General features: G+C 61.6%; 2 protein-coding genes across 5 annotated transcripts in view; one reads left to right on the top strand and one right to left on the bottom strand.

The window, feature by feature from the left end:
- Window positions 1-3336, top strand: part of LRSAM1 (leucine rich repeat and sterile alpha motif containing 1) — a 46247-nt gene extending 42911 nt beyond the window's left edge. For all 3 annotated transcript variants that reach the window (XM_032635768.1, XM_032635766.1, XM_032635767.1), the window contains exons 25-26: window positions 1337-1470; window positions 2650-3336. In XM_032635768.1, coding sequence (XP_032491659.1) covers window positions 1337-1470; window positions 2650-2775 — 260 coding nt within the window. In that variant the 3' untranslated portion in view covers window positions 2776-3336. The remainder of the gene's footprint in view (window positions 1-1336; window positions 1471-2649) is intronic.
- A 1549-nt stretch (window positions 3337-4885) lies between these two features.
- The window catches only part of NIBAN2 (niban apoptosis regulator 2), a 51642-nt gene continuing 41493 nt past the window's right edge, over window positions 4886-15034 (bottom strand). For both annotated transcript variants that reach the window (XM_032635764.1, XM_032635765.1), the window contains exons 6-14: window positions 12227-12342; window positions 11376-11480; window positions 11122-11284; window positions 9874-10061; window positions 9113-9268; window positions 8545-8661; window positions 8315-8422; window positions 7675-7786; window positions 4886-6975 (exon numbers count right to left, since the gene is read on the bottom strand). In XM_032635764.1, coding sequence (XP_032491655.1) covers window positions 6383-6975; window positions 7675-7786; window positions 8315-8422; window positions 8545-8661; window positions 9113-9268; window positions 9874-10061; window positions 11122-11284; window positions 11376-11480; window positions 12227-12342 — 1658 coding nt within the window. In that variant the 3' untranslated portion in view covers window positions 4886-6382. The remainder of the gene's footprint in view (window positions 6976-7674; window positions 7787-8314; window positions 8423-8544; window positions 8662-9112; window positions 9269-9873; window positions 10062-11121; window positions 11285-11375; window positions 11481-12226; window positions 12343-15034) is intronic.

Genomic DNA, 15034 nt, shown 5'->3' with positions numbered 1-15034 from the left:
AACTTTTCCTACGGCAGTTTCAGGACCCTTCTGGCTTCCCTAAGCCCACCCTACTAGACGTCAGGAACCACACACTCAGGATCCCTGGAGTAGAGGGAGAGATCAGCCAGACCCAGCGCCCACCCCGTGCCCAGCCTGCGCCCCAGGACAGGCCTGTGGTTTGGACGTAGAAGGGTGTTTGTGATGGTTGTGAAGGAGGTGCCCTGTCCTCATCCGGAGGCCCGGGAGAGGGCAGGTGCTGTGGCTGACCCAGGGGAAGGTCTCCTGTGTGCCGAGCAGGATGGGTATCAGGCATTTGACGACCACCATGTCAGGTCACCTTTGCTGCAGCCCCGTGAGGTGGGCACCATTGTTACCCGCATCTGAGGGATGAGGAAACTGAGGCAGAGGCAGGTTAACCCTAACCCTAACCCTTAGGGCTTCTTCCTGATTGTGGCCACCCTGCAGGGAGGGGCTGGGCTGGAAGGCTTCTGAGCTCCAGAGGGCAGGAGAGCCTCAGGAGTTTTCCCAACAGTTCTCTTTCTGATCCCAGGACTCAATATGTGTTATTATTAAATATAGAAGTGCCCCCTTACGGTGATGGTTTGGGGGGAACACCGTGATACCCCTAGAGGGTCTAGAGTGGTTGTGATAGGCTTTTTTTAAAAAAACTTCAGTTTTTTTACAATTATAAAAAATACTACTTGTAATTTAACCCGTAGAATAAATGAAAAATATGAACTGAGGGGATGGGGATCAGGGATGGAGAGAGACTTGGGGGTGTCGCTGGTGCACGTGGTGTGATAATGAGAGAGACCGATTCTGATGTCCTCGTTCGCGGCGGTTGGGACCCAGGCAGGGGACATGCTGGGGCCTCTGCCAGGGGACAGGGGGAGCAGCATTGAGAGCTGCTCACTCCTCTCCCTGCCCCTCTGGGCCACCTGCGCCTGGGCCCCTGGGTGGAGAATCTGCAAGCGAGGTCCGTTCCTAGCCAGGGCTGCTGCGGGGCAGCTCTACCACTAGATGGCCCTGTGGCCTCGGGCAAGTGGCTTCCCCCTCTGAGCCTCCATTTCTCATCTCTGACAGTGATGAGCCCTACCTGCAGGGTGGCTGTGAAGGATTCAGAGTGTGTTAGGGGTAAGAGGCCCCAATTAACCGGCGCCCCAGCTGTCCCGTTTCACAGGTGGGGGAATGAGGCTCAGCAAAGAGAAATAAGAGGGTGTGTAGGAAGGCAGGGTCCTGGTCGGATCCCATCCCGCTCCAGCTGCCTGCCACTTGGGGTAGGCGGGGCCAGGGGAGGCCCCAGGGATCGGGGTCAGGTGGGCGTGACCCTGCCTCAGCGTCTCTGTCCCCACAGAGCTGCCGAAACCACCCCAGGGCGAGGTCCTCCCTACGGCCCCTGAGGAGCTTCCCGAGGCAGTAAGACCATCGGCCCCCTGCGCGGAGCTGGAGGCCCAGACCTCAGAATGTGTTGTGTGCCTGGAACGGGAGGTAAGTCTGGGGCAACAGGCCCAGTGCCTGCCGTCCGGAGCCTCCCGGGCAAAAGACAGGAAATTAAAATGGCCCATGATCCCATTACCCAAACATGAGTAATGCTAACATCATTTTCTGGGCCTTTTTTTCAAGAGTTTTTTCTCCCACTTAGGAAGTTTCCCTTCGTATATGTATTAAGTCATTAAATATCAACAACACAATTTTCTCTGAAGAGGCTTTTTAAAACCTGTTTTAAAAACTGTAACAAAATTGACGCCTATTATAAAAATTCAGCAGTGTAGCACGTAAAATACTCCCCCTCACCCCAGAGCGTGATCCTGCTCAGGAAAGGTTGCCTATTATAAAAATTCAGCAATGTAGCACATAAAATACTCCCCCTCCCCCCAGAGCGTGATCCTGCTCAGGAAAGGTTGCCACGTTAGCAGTTTGATTACCCTGTGGTTTTTTTGTTTGTTTGTTTTGCGGTACGCGGGCCTCTCACTGCTGTGGCCTCTCCCATTGTGGAGCACAGGCTCCGGACGCGCAGGCTTAGCGGCCATGGCTCACGGGCCCAGCCGCTCCGCGGCATGTGGGATCTTCCCAGACCGGGGCATGAACCCGCGTCCCCTGCATCGGCAGGCGGACTCTCAACCACTGCGCCACCAGGGAAGCCCTACCCTGTGGTTTTTGCTGGGCTCAGGGAATGCGGTGATACAGGGGGCCTTGGTGGTTATAAATTTAACCAAACCCCTGCTCTGGGCCCTGGAGGTGGCTTCCTAGCTCTTGTTATTACAAACAGTGCTCTACTGAACAGCCTCGAACAGAATTTGGAGCACATCCTTGGTTATTTACTTAGGATAACTTACTAAAAAGAGGAAATGCTAAAGCAAAGAATAGACACACTTCCATGGCTTTTAATCCATAATGCTGGGGTGGTTTTGAGACCGAGGGGCCGGGCAAAGTGCATAGAAAAACCACAAATTGGGAACAACGCACATCCGACAGCCAGGCTGGTGAGATAGGGTGGGGCTGTCAAACGTGCACGGCTGTTACAGAGAGGGGCAGACAGTGACCAAGATGGGCGGTGGAGCGTGACGACCGTGCTGTCAGATCTCTGGGGGCCGGGGGCCTCACTTGCCCCATTCCCGGGGAATCAGGCCGGGCTGGTTCCCAGACGCTCCCGCACTCTCTCCTCAGGCCCAGATGATCTTCCTCAACTGCGGCCACGTCTGCTGCTGCCAGCAGTGCTGCCAGCCGCTGCGTACTTGCCCGCTGTGCCGCCAGGACATCGCCCAGCGCCTCCGCATCTACCACAGCCGCTGAGCGCCGGCCGCCGGCCCGGGCCTGACACCTCCAGCCCCGCCTCTGCCACCTGCGGGCCCAGGGCTCCAGCTCCCGCTCTGTTCTCCATGGACTAGTACGGGCCCCTCTGTCCTGGCCCAGGCGGAGACAGGAGTGTTCCTGACCAAGGACAGAGCCAGCGTGAATACTGTGGAGGAGCAGAGGACCCCTCGCCGCACGAGGACAGGGTCTGGGGTGTGGGGCGCCAGCGTGCCTCCATCTGAGCACAGGCCTGAGTGTCTCAGCTGCCTCTGGCAGTCACGGCCCCCCACCCAGGAGCCTCAGCAGGGGAGCCCGGGCAGTGCTGTCCCACGGGGCAGGGTGGTGGGAGTGCAGGAGGGCCCTGGCCGAGGGGAGAGGTGGGGAGGCCACCGTGTCCTCGGACTGACTGGCCAGAATGTGTTCAGGGCGGGCCTGGTGCCGCAGCGACGTCGGCCCCTCCTCTCTCCAGATCCGCACCTCCTCACCCCACGCAGCTCCGGAGCAGGTACTGAGCTTTGCAGACCCAAAGCAGTAACGTCAATAAACCCATCTCCAGCCTGCTCCTCCAGAGTCATCACTGGGTCCTGATGGAGCCCGGGGAGGGGGAGGGGGTCGCAGCTGCGTCAGAAGGGAAGGGGGGAGGTGCGGTGTTCCCAAAGGTGAAGTTATCCAAACCTCCCTTGTTGCAGGTGGAGAGACCAGGGCTCTAAGAGAAGGGCTCAGAAAGTCTGCGGAGCTCGTGGTGCCGTGTGGGCTGTGCTCTGTGCTCTGTTATCGTTACCCCAGACCAGGGGGCTGGATGTCCCGGGCCCTGCGACAGGAACGTGGTGCTGCTGGCTCTGGAGCCTAGAAGCATCTTGACCCCTGAACCCATGCAGCCACGCAGGTTGTTCAGTGCACAATTGCAGGAGGAGCCATGCTCCTGGTACTCGCTGTAGAGCTGCACCTTTATCGTGCACCTTCTGGCAGATAGTTTTGAGCCAGGGGCAGCTTTTCCTTTGGGCTAGAGGCAGGCCTGCTCGGGGCGCCTGGGCTCTGCCTCCAGCTAACTCTGACTCTGACCAACCTTCCACATCCTAGTTCCCCATCTGGTCAGCAAGGGACACGATGGAGCCCTGACGTAGGCCGGCGGCCACCAGGGAGCCCCGACTGCTCATCGCAGGCACAGCGTAAGAGCCGGCGGGATGCAGGGGACAGGCCCTCACTCTCCCTGCCTTGTTGTGACAGTCCTGCGGGCTGAAACAGGACGGATGAAGGGCCCATGTGGTGTGAGTCCTGCTTTCCAGGTACCCAGGGGACCTCTGATGGTTTCCCTCCCCACACACCCTGCTGGGCTCTGCTTAGCTAAGAGGGGAGACTGAGGCCTGAGGTGGGCAGGGCCACCTCGCAGAGCACAGTGTTTGGCGGGTCTCCTTGAACCCTCAGTAGGCACCCCCCTTTTATAGACGGGGAGCCTGAGGCTGAGTTCAGTGCCTTGCCAAGGTCAACAGCGAGACTGCAGCTGCGCCCCTGCTTCCTCACCTCAGCCCTTAACAAGCCTTCAGCCACTGGCCACCATCCCTCAAGGTGCTGGGGGCCCCATAGCCTCAGCCCAGGTTCCCCACCTTCCTGGACCTCAGTTTACACATCGGTGAAATGTGACAATGGTGCCCGCCGCCTGGAGCTGCCGTGAGGCTCCTAGTCTTGCAAGTAACGTGCACGGCCCACAGTAAGTACTAGCTGTGTGAGCAGGAGTCTTAAACACTGGCATCACTGTTTGGATCTAGTGTGAGCCTCGGGCCCACCCGCCATGGGCACCCCAGGGCCACGTGGCCGTAAAGTAGCTGCCCTCCTGCCCTCACCATTGCCCAAGAAAGACTGCCAGAGGTGCACCCTGCATGGATCTGGCTGAGGAAACCGTCTGAGCTGCCAGCAGGCTGGTCGCCTACCTGCTGTGTCCCTTCTCTCCAAGCCTCAGTTTTCTCCTCTGTAAAATGGGATGATAGAAGAACTCTGGCCATGCACCTGTAAGCACTCGGTCAAGCGGCTATCCCAGAAAGTCAAGGTACACAGATGCTCCTAGTCAGTCTCCAGCAAAGGTCTCCCCCTGCTGGCACCACACATGGGCCACTGGCTTTAAATAAAGCATTTATTAGTAGAAGCTTAAACATTTTGCATAATATTTTCAATACAAGATTTGAGGATGATTGGAAAACCACAAAAGAAGGCACCAGAGGAGAGCATCTTCAGACGGAACGTGTTGGTAAAAGAGGTTAGTGAGGCGCTGAGTTTAGGGCTTGGGGGGCGGGGGCGGGGGCGGGGTCCCTGAGCACCAGCCAGTGCTTCACGTCCTGTGGGTCCCAGGGCCCGGTCCAGGAAGGAGATCGAGGGGATGGAGGATGCAGGGCTGGGATGGCGTTGAGAACCCTGAAGGACTCGGTTTCTGCCCTGCCCACCCTCCCCTCAAAGCAGCAGGGGAGGGGGTCTGGGAAGGCCAGGAGGCCCCAGTCCCTGGGGATGGTCTCGGCTTGACCCTCACCCCAGGAAGGGGGATGGCTGGGCCCCCACGTGACTCATGAGGACATTTGAAGAGTCCTGGGGTTTTCAGGATGGGGTGACTGGAAACTCAGAGCAGCAGGGGCCAAGCCCCAGCCTGACCCAAGAGCTCAGTGGTGCCCTGGGGTGCCTCGGCCCATCCCCCTGCCCCTCACGAGCCCCGCAGCTCCCTGGGAGGACAATGCGTACCTTGGAAGTGGCCTGCAGAGTCCACACCCACCCGGCCCTGCCACTGAGCAACATGCCACCGCCCCCCACCCCCCGAGCCCAGCACGGGGACAGAGGAACTCCGGAGACTGGACCCCAGCAAGTGGAGGGGAGGCAACGGCCCAGCTTCCAGCAGCCCTCCATCTGCCACCCCGCCCACCCTCCCAGCAGTACCTCTGCAGAGGTCACGCCCTCCTTCCCTCAGACACGCCCTCTCCCTCCTCTCCCCAGACCGGCCCGTTCCAGGCCTTTCTTTTTCTCTCCTCAGGCCCACGGCCCCATCCCCCTCGGCGAGCCAGCTCTCCCCGAGCCTGAAGGCCCCTCCTTGCACCTCCCCTCACCCGGGGCAGGACAGCAAGGCCAGTATCCACTCCAAAACTGGCCTCTGGGGCCCAGCCGGAGGAGGGAGGAGCGGGGCCGAGACGGGCCTCAGCGCTCCGTCTTCCTGGTTCCAGCGAGCCCCTTGGTGAGAGCTGAGGATCCATGGGCTCTGTGTCACAGCAGATGCTACTCTTACCGCCCTCTTCCCAAGGATGGCAAGACCCACGAGGGAAACAGGCCACGGAGGCAGGGCAGGGACGCAGGACTCAGGGACCCAGGGCCATCGCGTGCTCCCAGCCCCCTCCGCTGTGCTCTGCCCCCGGCAGGAGGAGGAAAGCCGAGATCATCCCACATAAGAGAAAACAGACCGACCAAGTGTGACCAAACCCAATAAAGTGACTCAGGTGGGCCCGTCCCCGCCCCAGAGGTGCCGCACCAGCCCGGCCCCATCCCCACCTGGAAGGCATAGATCCAGCGCTCCCCGCCCAGAGCCGCAGGGGCTGGCCCGTGTGCCATGTCCGACAGAAGCTCGGGGGCGACTGGCCTAGAACTCAGTCTGCACCCCTGCACCGTCCTCGGTGGTGGTATGGATTGGGGGGCGGCCGCCAGGGCCGGACACCTGCTCCCCGGTCTCCTGGTCACTGGGCTTGGGAGGCTCGAGGTCCGAGGCCTTTCCAGGCGGGAGCTGCCGGAGGGGTGAGGCAGGTGGTGAGGCGGCCTCAGGGGCTGCCCCGGGCTGGGGGCTCTCCTGGGCGGGGGCCCCATTGAGCAGGGGGCCGGCCAGCGGGGGGCTCTCAGCCTGCAGCTCCCGGGCCAGCAGACCACGGAGCTCGGTGATGCTGTCTGCGGACGCAGGTGTCAGGGGCTCAGGGACAGCCTCGAAGGGCAGCCCCACCTCCTCGTCCTGGACCACGGACACCACCTGCTTGGCACGCCGGCGCTTTTCCGAGAGGGTGGCTGCTTCCGGGATCCCAGGGCTGCCGGGGTCCCCGGCGCTGTCACGGCTGCCACTGCACTCCTCGCCCCAGGCGATGGGCAAGCCCTCGGCCAGCAGGTGCAGGGTGGGGTCGCTGTCGTGCATGACCACGCTGTCCCGGTACAGGTTGTGCTTCCTCTGCACGGCGGCCTCCTTCACCGCTGCGGGACCAGAGGGCGGCGTCGGGGCATTTACCGCGGGCTGCCGGCCGCCAGCACAGCCTCCACGGCCCAGCTGGGACCTGCATCGGCCCCCAGAGGCCCCCTCGGCCTAAGCGGGTGCTGGGACTGGGACGAGGCTTACTTCGGGCCTCAATGCCGGGAAGCAGGGGCTGTGACCCTACACCCTGTCACTCACCTGATGCTCCCCAAAATGTCAAGGACCCACAAACAAACTAAGGCACAGGGATGCGATGCTACCCTCCTGGGGCCACACCACTAGTGGTGGGCCCACCCCAGCCCACGGCATAAGTCCTCTTTTCTTTTTTTTTTTTTTTTTTTTTTTTATGCGTTACGCGGGCCTCTCACTGTTGTGGCCTCTCCCGTTGCGGAGGACAGGCTCCGGACGCGCAGGCTCAGCGGCCATGGCTCACGGGCCCAGCCGCTCCGCGGCATGTGGGATCCTCCCAGACCGGGGCACGAACCCGTGTCCCCTGCATCGGCAGGCGGACTCCCAACCACTGCGCCACCAGGGAAGCCCCAGTCCTCTTTTCTTTGTAGCTTAGCTAACCCCCCCAGGAAGACCTCTGGGTGGCCACCTCCACCACCCTCCAGGCAGTAAGGGTCCCAACAGCAGCACCCGCCCCTCCGCCCCCCCCCCCCAGCTCTGCAGTCAGCCCCCGGGGGCCGGGAGGCACGCACCCTGCAGAATGTCCTTCATGACCGTCTGCAACACCACCTCCTCATACGTGTTCTCCACCAGGATGAACCTGGCAAAGTCCTCGAATATCAGCTCCTGGAACCGGGACAGCTCCTGCGGGGGGGGGGCAGAGAGAGGGGAGGCCAGGGCTGGGACTAGTGGGGGGGGACTAGTGGGGGGGGAGGGGAGGGGAGGGGGGAGGAAGGAGGGAGGGGAGGGAGGAGGGAGGGGAGGGGGGAGGGGAGGGGGGAGGGAGGGGAGGAGGGAGGGGAGGGGGGAGGGGGGGAGGGAGGGGGAGGGGGAGGGGAGGGGAGGAGGGAGGGGAGGGGGGAGGGGGGGAGGGAGGGGGAGGGGGAGGGGAGGGGAGGGGAGGGAGGGGGAGGGGGGAGGAGGGGGAGGGGGGAGGAGGGGGAGGGGGGAGGGGGAGGGGGGAGGAGGGGGAGGGGGGGAGGGGGAGGGGGGAGGGGGGGAGGGAGGGGAGGGGGGGGAGGGGAGGAGAGGGAGGGGAGGAGAGGGAGGGGAGGAGGGGGGAGGGAGGGGAGAGGAAGAGGGAGGAGGGGGGGAGGGGGGGGAGGGGGGGGAGGGGGGAGGAGGGGAGGAAGGGAGGGGGGAGCGCAGTGGGGGAGGGGAGGGCGCACTCACCGACTTGCAGGTGGGCGCCAGCTTCTTGAGCAGGAACGGGATGGTGATCTGCAGCAGAGCCTCCCGGAAAAAGCGCTTCCGCACGGTGCTGCTGTCATAGTCGTATTTCTGCCAGGAAGAGCGGCCAGGGCACAGGAGGCTCTGGGTCAGGGAGCTCCACCGGTTCCTGGTCTGACCCGAGCCCCAGCGTCCCCCTGGGTGGAGGGGTGGGGCCTGGCCGGGCGGCTCACCTTAAGCACCCGCTCCAGGATGCGCTGGATGGACTTGCACAGCTCCTCCTTGGTGGGCCCCTTCCCCAGCTCCTGGTGCAGGAGGGTCTCGAAGGTGTACACGGCGTTGTCCATTTGCTGCCGGCGGGGCACACCACGGGGCGCGTGAAGGGGTGCCCGCCGGGAGGAGGGGGCGCCTGTGTGCTCAGCGGCCCGGTCACTCACTCGCTCCTGTACTGTCTAGTGTGCTGGCTCAGGGCCGGGCACCGGGGCCACTCCCTGCCTCAGGGAGACAGAGGCCCTGGGCCCTGTGGGAAGGGGCTTAGGGAGCAAGAAGGGCCTCCCGGAGGAAGGGGTCTCTGAGACCCAAAAGATGAGTCAGAATTAGCCAGGGGGGGCAGAGGGACAGGGTCCAAACAGACCAGAGAGCAGAGCAGCGGAGAGCACGCGGGGGCCGAGTGTGGCTGCAGCGAGGCCCGTGGGGACGACGAGGAGGGGGCTGGGGAGGAAGGCCACAGAGGCAGCCTCTTCCCCAGGAGATGGGGACCTGGGGATGGCGGGGGCAGCTGGGGTAGCACCCTGGGCTCACCTCACGCATGAGGATCTGGGCTCGCTGCTTGAACACAGACGTGCTGGACACATCAAAACGCTGCTGCAGCCCATCGAGCCGCAGCGGCTCCATCTTCTCGTAGCAGCTCTGCATCTTGAGGGGGTGGTACGCCAGCTGGGACAGCTTCTCCATGTACTGCAGGGAGGCAGAGGCACGCGGGACCTGAGCTGGGGCCGCCAGAGGAGCCAGGCAGCCCCCCAGCCCCTGGGCCCGGCCCCCAGGAAGGCCATCCAGGGGTGGCGGCCACAAGGGCAAGCGCTGGAGGACCCGGGACAGGAAGCATGAGGAGGATCTGAGGGCAGCACAGCGTGTGGGGAGAGGCCAGCCCGGGCGCTGGGTGACCTGGGGCAAATCGCTCACCTTCTCTCAGCCTCCAAACCAGGAGCTGGTTTTCATGATCTCTAAGGTCTTCTATGGCTCTCAAATTCTATGATTATTATTGTCAATAGACCCCTCAGTTTGGGGTGTAGAAGACGCTAAGATTACAGGACCAATTCTATCTATACCTGACAATTATGTGGGGTTCCAGGCAGCCGACTACCCCAACATGGGGTCTGTGGAAGACCGTTCACCCCGAGAACCAGAGAACTCAGAAGTGAGAGAGGCTGGCTCCAATTGTGGGGTGCACGCAGACCCTCCGTTCACAGGTTATGCCCCGGAGGGGAGCGGCCAGCCCTGATCACAGTGAGGGCCTGACGGGGGCCAGACCAAACCCAAACCCGGGGCCATGCCTGGCTCACCTCGCCCAGCTTGTCGATGCCGCCCTCATTGATGACGTTCAGGTTCATGTCGGTGACCTCCTTGAAGAAGACGTCCCGCACTTCAGTGAAGCCCTGGCTGGTGGGCACCATCAGGGCCTCCAGGATGGACGGGATATAGGGCTGGACGTGATTCCGGACACACACCTCCGCCTTGGGGAGGATGGAGGCTGCACCGAGGGAGCTGATTAGCGGATGGCACCCCCGGTAGCAACTCCCACCATCCCAGACCCCCAGGCTAGAGGCTAGAGGCAGGCTGTCGTATTATATTCTTGAAAGAAAATTAGCAAACTGAAGGATTCTTGAGGAACAGCTGACAATGCAGCACAAGTAACAGGGAGTTCTGAGACTGGCCCCTGATGTTCCTGACACTGTGACGGCAAGAAACTAAGAAAACCGCTAGTGTGAAGGTCTCTAGGTTGGCAGTTTTTCTGCTTAGCTAGAGGAAGAGAACTCACCTTTGGGGGTCTTGCTCCTTCATTTAAAAAAAAAAATGGAAAACACTTCCGTGGCTTCAATGAGACTCTGGGTTTTGCAAACCCCGATTCTGCCCCGGGAATGGTGTGGCCTGACTCAGCCCAACTATGGAAAAGGCTGCTTCCCTGTGGGCAGGGACCGTCTCCAAGACATTCTGACCAAGGCATTTTTTAGCCTGGGGATGTTTTGACGTCCCTCTTTCTCCCCTGCCCAGCTAACATTATTTGTTCCACACAATAAATGTCAACTCTCGGTGTCCTCCCCAGCTCACAGTGAGTACAGCCGTTAGAGAATAACCCTCGGGCAACTGACAACAGTCACAACTGTGGCCAGCGTGTGATGGATGACAAGTGAGTGAAAAGATCCCATCAGGCTCGGAACAGAAAGGAGCATCAGCTGACCAGGGAAAGGCTGGCTAAACGTGAATCACCAAAGTCAAGCGGATGTCGCTAAAATGACACATGGTAGATCTGATGACCAAAGATGAACAGAAGGCTTGAACCTCCTCAACGTCATTTAGGTCACCAAGATCTGAGTCTATAGAAATAACAGCTGGCAAACAACTCACAGGGGCTGGAAGGACAACGCCTCAGATTTGATTCTGGTGTTTTAAAGATAATCAATGAATCAAGTCCCTCCTGTGAAATGCAAACGGATCCCTGAAACAGGCAGGAGGGACCCCCTGACCCCGGAGGGCGGGTGGTCCCAGCACGTCCACCAGGTGACGACAGCCATAGCAGGTGGCCCTCCTACCTCGGATCTTGCTGGCCAGATGCTCCTTGGAGGTGATGATCTGGTCCATGTCGGTGCGGATGACCGCCTCCATGGCCGGCCGGGCCAGCTGCAGCTTGGACAGCACGGCCTCAAAGCGTGCCTTGGCCTGTTCATACACCATGCGGTACACGGTGTCTGAGATCTGTGGGCAGGGCGGAGGTGTCAGCGCCAGGCCGAGGGTGCCAGGCGGCTGCAGGCCCCCCACCCCTGCTCCCAAGCCCAGGCCTGCCCACCTGGATCCACTGCCGCTGTCGCTCCTGTGGTTTCCCCTTCAGCCGGGGGGCGAGCTCTGCCTTCAGCTCAGGGCCCAGCTCCTCCATCACCAGGTTGCTCAGGATCTAGGACCAGGAGGCACAGGCCGGGGCAGGGGTTGGAGCATGCCCAGCCCCCTCCATATTCCGGCAAGCCCAGCCACTCAAACCCCCCCTCAAAAAGCTGCTCTGGGCTTCCCTGGTGGCGCAGTGCTTGAGAGTCTGCCTGCTGATGCAGGGGACACGGGTTCGTGCCCCAGTCCGGGAAGATCCCACATGCCGCGGAGCGGCTGGGCCCGTGAGCCATGGCCGCTGAGCCTGCGCGTACGGAGCCTGTGCTCTGCAACGGGAGAGGCCACAACAGTGAGAGGCCTGCGTACCGCAAAAAAAAAAAAGCTGCTCTTTGCTCCACGTCTCCATTGCCCTCCCTCCTAAGCATCATTCCCACAGGTCCCAGCTTACCTGCTTGGGTGTCCTGTAGGATCCTGTAGGGGCCCCACCTCAGGACCATTGCACATGCTGCCACCCTGTCTGGAATACCACACCCTTCCCCCCCTTGCCCGCACATGCAAGTGTGTGCGTTTACTTGTCAAACGTGTGTTTCTCCTTCTAGGCAGCTCCCTGAGGGCCAGGACTGCGTCCCTCCTACAGTGCACCCCAGCACCTAGTCCAGGGTCGGTGCTCAGTTAATGACTGAACAAAATAACAAGCCGCTCCCCCTGCGGGATCACCTCAGCCTCCACCCGTCCGAACCTGCAGCCAGGCTCCAGAGCCCTCGCCTGTGGCCCCGCGCTGACTTGCGCAGCCTCCCCGCCAGCCTCCATGGCCCTCACCTGCACCTCGTTCCCACACAGCATCTCCCAGGTGCCGTACAGCTCCTTGGACTGGCGGTACATGCGGATGGCGTCAGTGAACGCGGGGCCCTCCACCTTGGAGTCCTCGGGGATCCCTGCCCGGGAGAGGGATGTAGAGAGGAGGTCGGTAGGATGGCCCGTGCCCTCCACCGAGACCAATGGGTTGACTGCCCAAACTCCCCCCACCTCTGACCCCCACGGCTCTTGTAGTAACAGCATCAGTAGTTGTTGCAGTGACAGTAACGATAAGAACCCACCAGCAGCAGTGGACAGTAAGACAGCCCTGGCTCTGTATCCTCATCTCCTTCACTCCTCCCAACCAGCCCGAGCTGTGGGCACTGTCGTTTCCTCTGCTTTTCCAGATGAAGAAACAGGCTCCGAGGTCAGGCCGCTGCCGAGGGTCCACGGCCAGTGAGCAGCAGAGCCAGGACCAGAAGCCACCACCACCGCCAAGGAGAGGCCACCCAGCATGGCGGACGGCATACCAGAGGCACCCAGAGACCCTCCCTCCACCAGGGGCCTGCCAACTTCCCCCGCAAAGGGCAGGACAGTAAACAGTCTCAGCTTTGTGGGCCAGACGATCTCCGTCCCAGCCATTCAACCTGCCGTTGTAGCAGGAAAGCAGCCGCAGGCAGTGTGTGAACAAACGAGCCGATAAAACTGGATTTATTAAAATAGGCGATGAGCCCAATTGGCCTCATAGCCTCGCTGCAGGTCATTGAACCCTAAGGGACCTCAGTTCTCCCTTCTGAAGAGTGGGAACAATGACCAGCCTGGCCTCACACACCCACTGTGGGGCTGCAGGGACCACAGTGTGGACTGTGGAGGCAGGGCCCGGGGGCGGGCCCAGCGGGCACCACGTCACACGTTATTAGTGATGCAGCCACGAATGGCTCCGGCTGCCCTGGGTCCACCTTGCTCACCGCCGCGCATCCAGGGGGCTGGAAGTACCACTTCTCACTCTTGTCAGTGATGGTGGCGGTGGTGGCCCAGATGAGTTTGCCCACCTCCCCCGTGCTGGCGAGGGGGTCAGTGAACAAGGCATGGGCCTCAGACTGGGCGCTGGGGAGGCAGGCTGCAGGAAGTCGCAACATCTGACTTTGGGACGAACGTGGTGAAACACCTCGCAGCCAGCGAGCTGGCGGCTACCCTGGCCACGAGCCTCTGACCGCTGTGTCCCCAGAGCCAAGGGAAGGGGAAATGGCAGCCAGTGCCTCCAAAACCCCGACCTCCACTGCAGTGACTACGGGCTGAGTCACCCCCCCAGAGAAGAAGCCCCTCTCTGGCGTGGGGAGAACCCCTCCCCCTCCACATCCGCTGACCCAGGAATCACACTGCCTGGTGGGGCTGGAAGAGAGCTCAGAGGTGGGGAAACTGAGGCCCAGCCCCAGCCCTGCAGTGGCAGCTCCGTGGACCGGGATGGGGGCGTGAGGGGCGTCTCACCCTGAATTTCAGGGACCTGAGATGAGGAGGGAGTGACAGGGGCAGAGCAGGGGTGTCCCAGCTGGGGTGCCGCGCAGAGCCCTGGGGTGGGTGCTGCCCAGCTGGGCCAGGGGAGGAAGCCCCTCAGGCTTAAGGAGGTGCACCGTCTCCCAGAGACCAGGTTTTGCCTAGAACAATCCAGCCATGCGCTATATGCAGCCTTTCTCACACTGGGGCATTTACAGTCTGCAGACGGCAAGCCGGGTGTACCCGGCAGGGTCGCTCTCCAGGCGGCAGGACGCTGAGCCAGAGGGCTGGGCAGCAGGAAGGAGGCCGCCGATGCCGCCTCAGACCCTCAGGACGTCCCTACTCTGCTCGCCCAGTGGCTGAATCAAAAGGGCAGGTGACCCCTCCCGAGCTCTTCCCCTGAGCCTGGCTGTGAGGGGCTGAACTGTGTCCCTTCAAAGTCCTATGTTGAAGTCCTGACCCCCAGCGCCCTCAGAATGTGACTGACTGCAGACAGGGACTAGAGAGGAAATTAAGTTAAAACAAAGGGCTCAGGCTCGGCCCTGATCCCCTATGTATGGCTGGTGTCCTCAGAAGAAGAAATCTGGACAAGCTACGCACACAGAGCGGGGACTGTGTGAGGACACAGGGAGAAGGCAGCTGCCTGCTGGTCAGGAAGAGACACCTCGGAAGAAAACAGACCTGCTGACACCTGGATCTCGGGCTTCCAGCCTCCAGAACTGTGCAAAAATAAATTTCTGTTGTTTAAGCCGCCCAGTCTCTGGTCCCGTGTTACGGCAGACTAAGGCTGAGACCGCACACGCATTCCCTCACCTAATTCCCCAAACAGCTCCCAGAGGGACAGCTGTTCTCAGCCCCACTCTCCCCGATGAGGAAACGGGCTCAGGGAGGCAAAGTCACTGGCTCGAGGCCACACCGCTAGGGAACGGCAGCCCCAGGGCCTGAACCCAGACTGGCCGACTCTAGCGAGACCTGGAGACTTCCTGCCTGTGGGGTCCTCAGGGTCAGGCTGAGAAAGGAAGCTACATTCCTCAGGCCTGGGCAGCAGGCAGACAGACAGGAAGAGGCCTTGACCTCTGCACCCCAGGCCCAGCCCGAGGGGGCAGCTCCGTGCCCCGCTGCCTCTAGCTGCCCCAGCTGCTCCGGGAATGCAGGATGTGGGCGGGGGCCAGACGAACTGTGTCCACCCAGCTCGGCCTCCTTCCCCAGCCACCCCCCACTTCCTGGCAGCCCCTGGAGTGAGCAATTCCAGGCCCTGCAAATTCCAGGCCCAGCCCCCGAGGAAGCCGAGAACTTTCCCACAGTCCTCAGGGTGGAGGAAAGGCTCCTCTAAAACCA

The sequence above is a fragment of the Phocoena sinus genome, chromosome 6 (genome assembly GCF_008692025.1).
Source record: "Phocoena sinus isolate mPhoSin1 chromosome 6, mPhoSin1.pri, whole genome shotgun sequence".
Classification (NCBI taxonomy): domain Eukaryota; kingdom Metazoa; phylum Chordata; class Mammalia; order Artiodactyla; family Phocoenidae; genus Phocoena; species Phocoena sinus.
The sequence above is the reverse complement of the archived record's forward strand: the minus strand, read 5'-3'. Positions and strand labels throughout refer to the sequence as shown.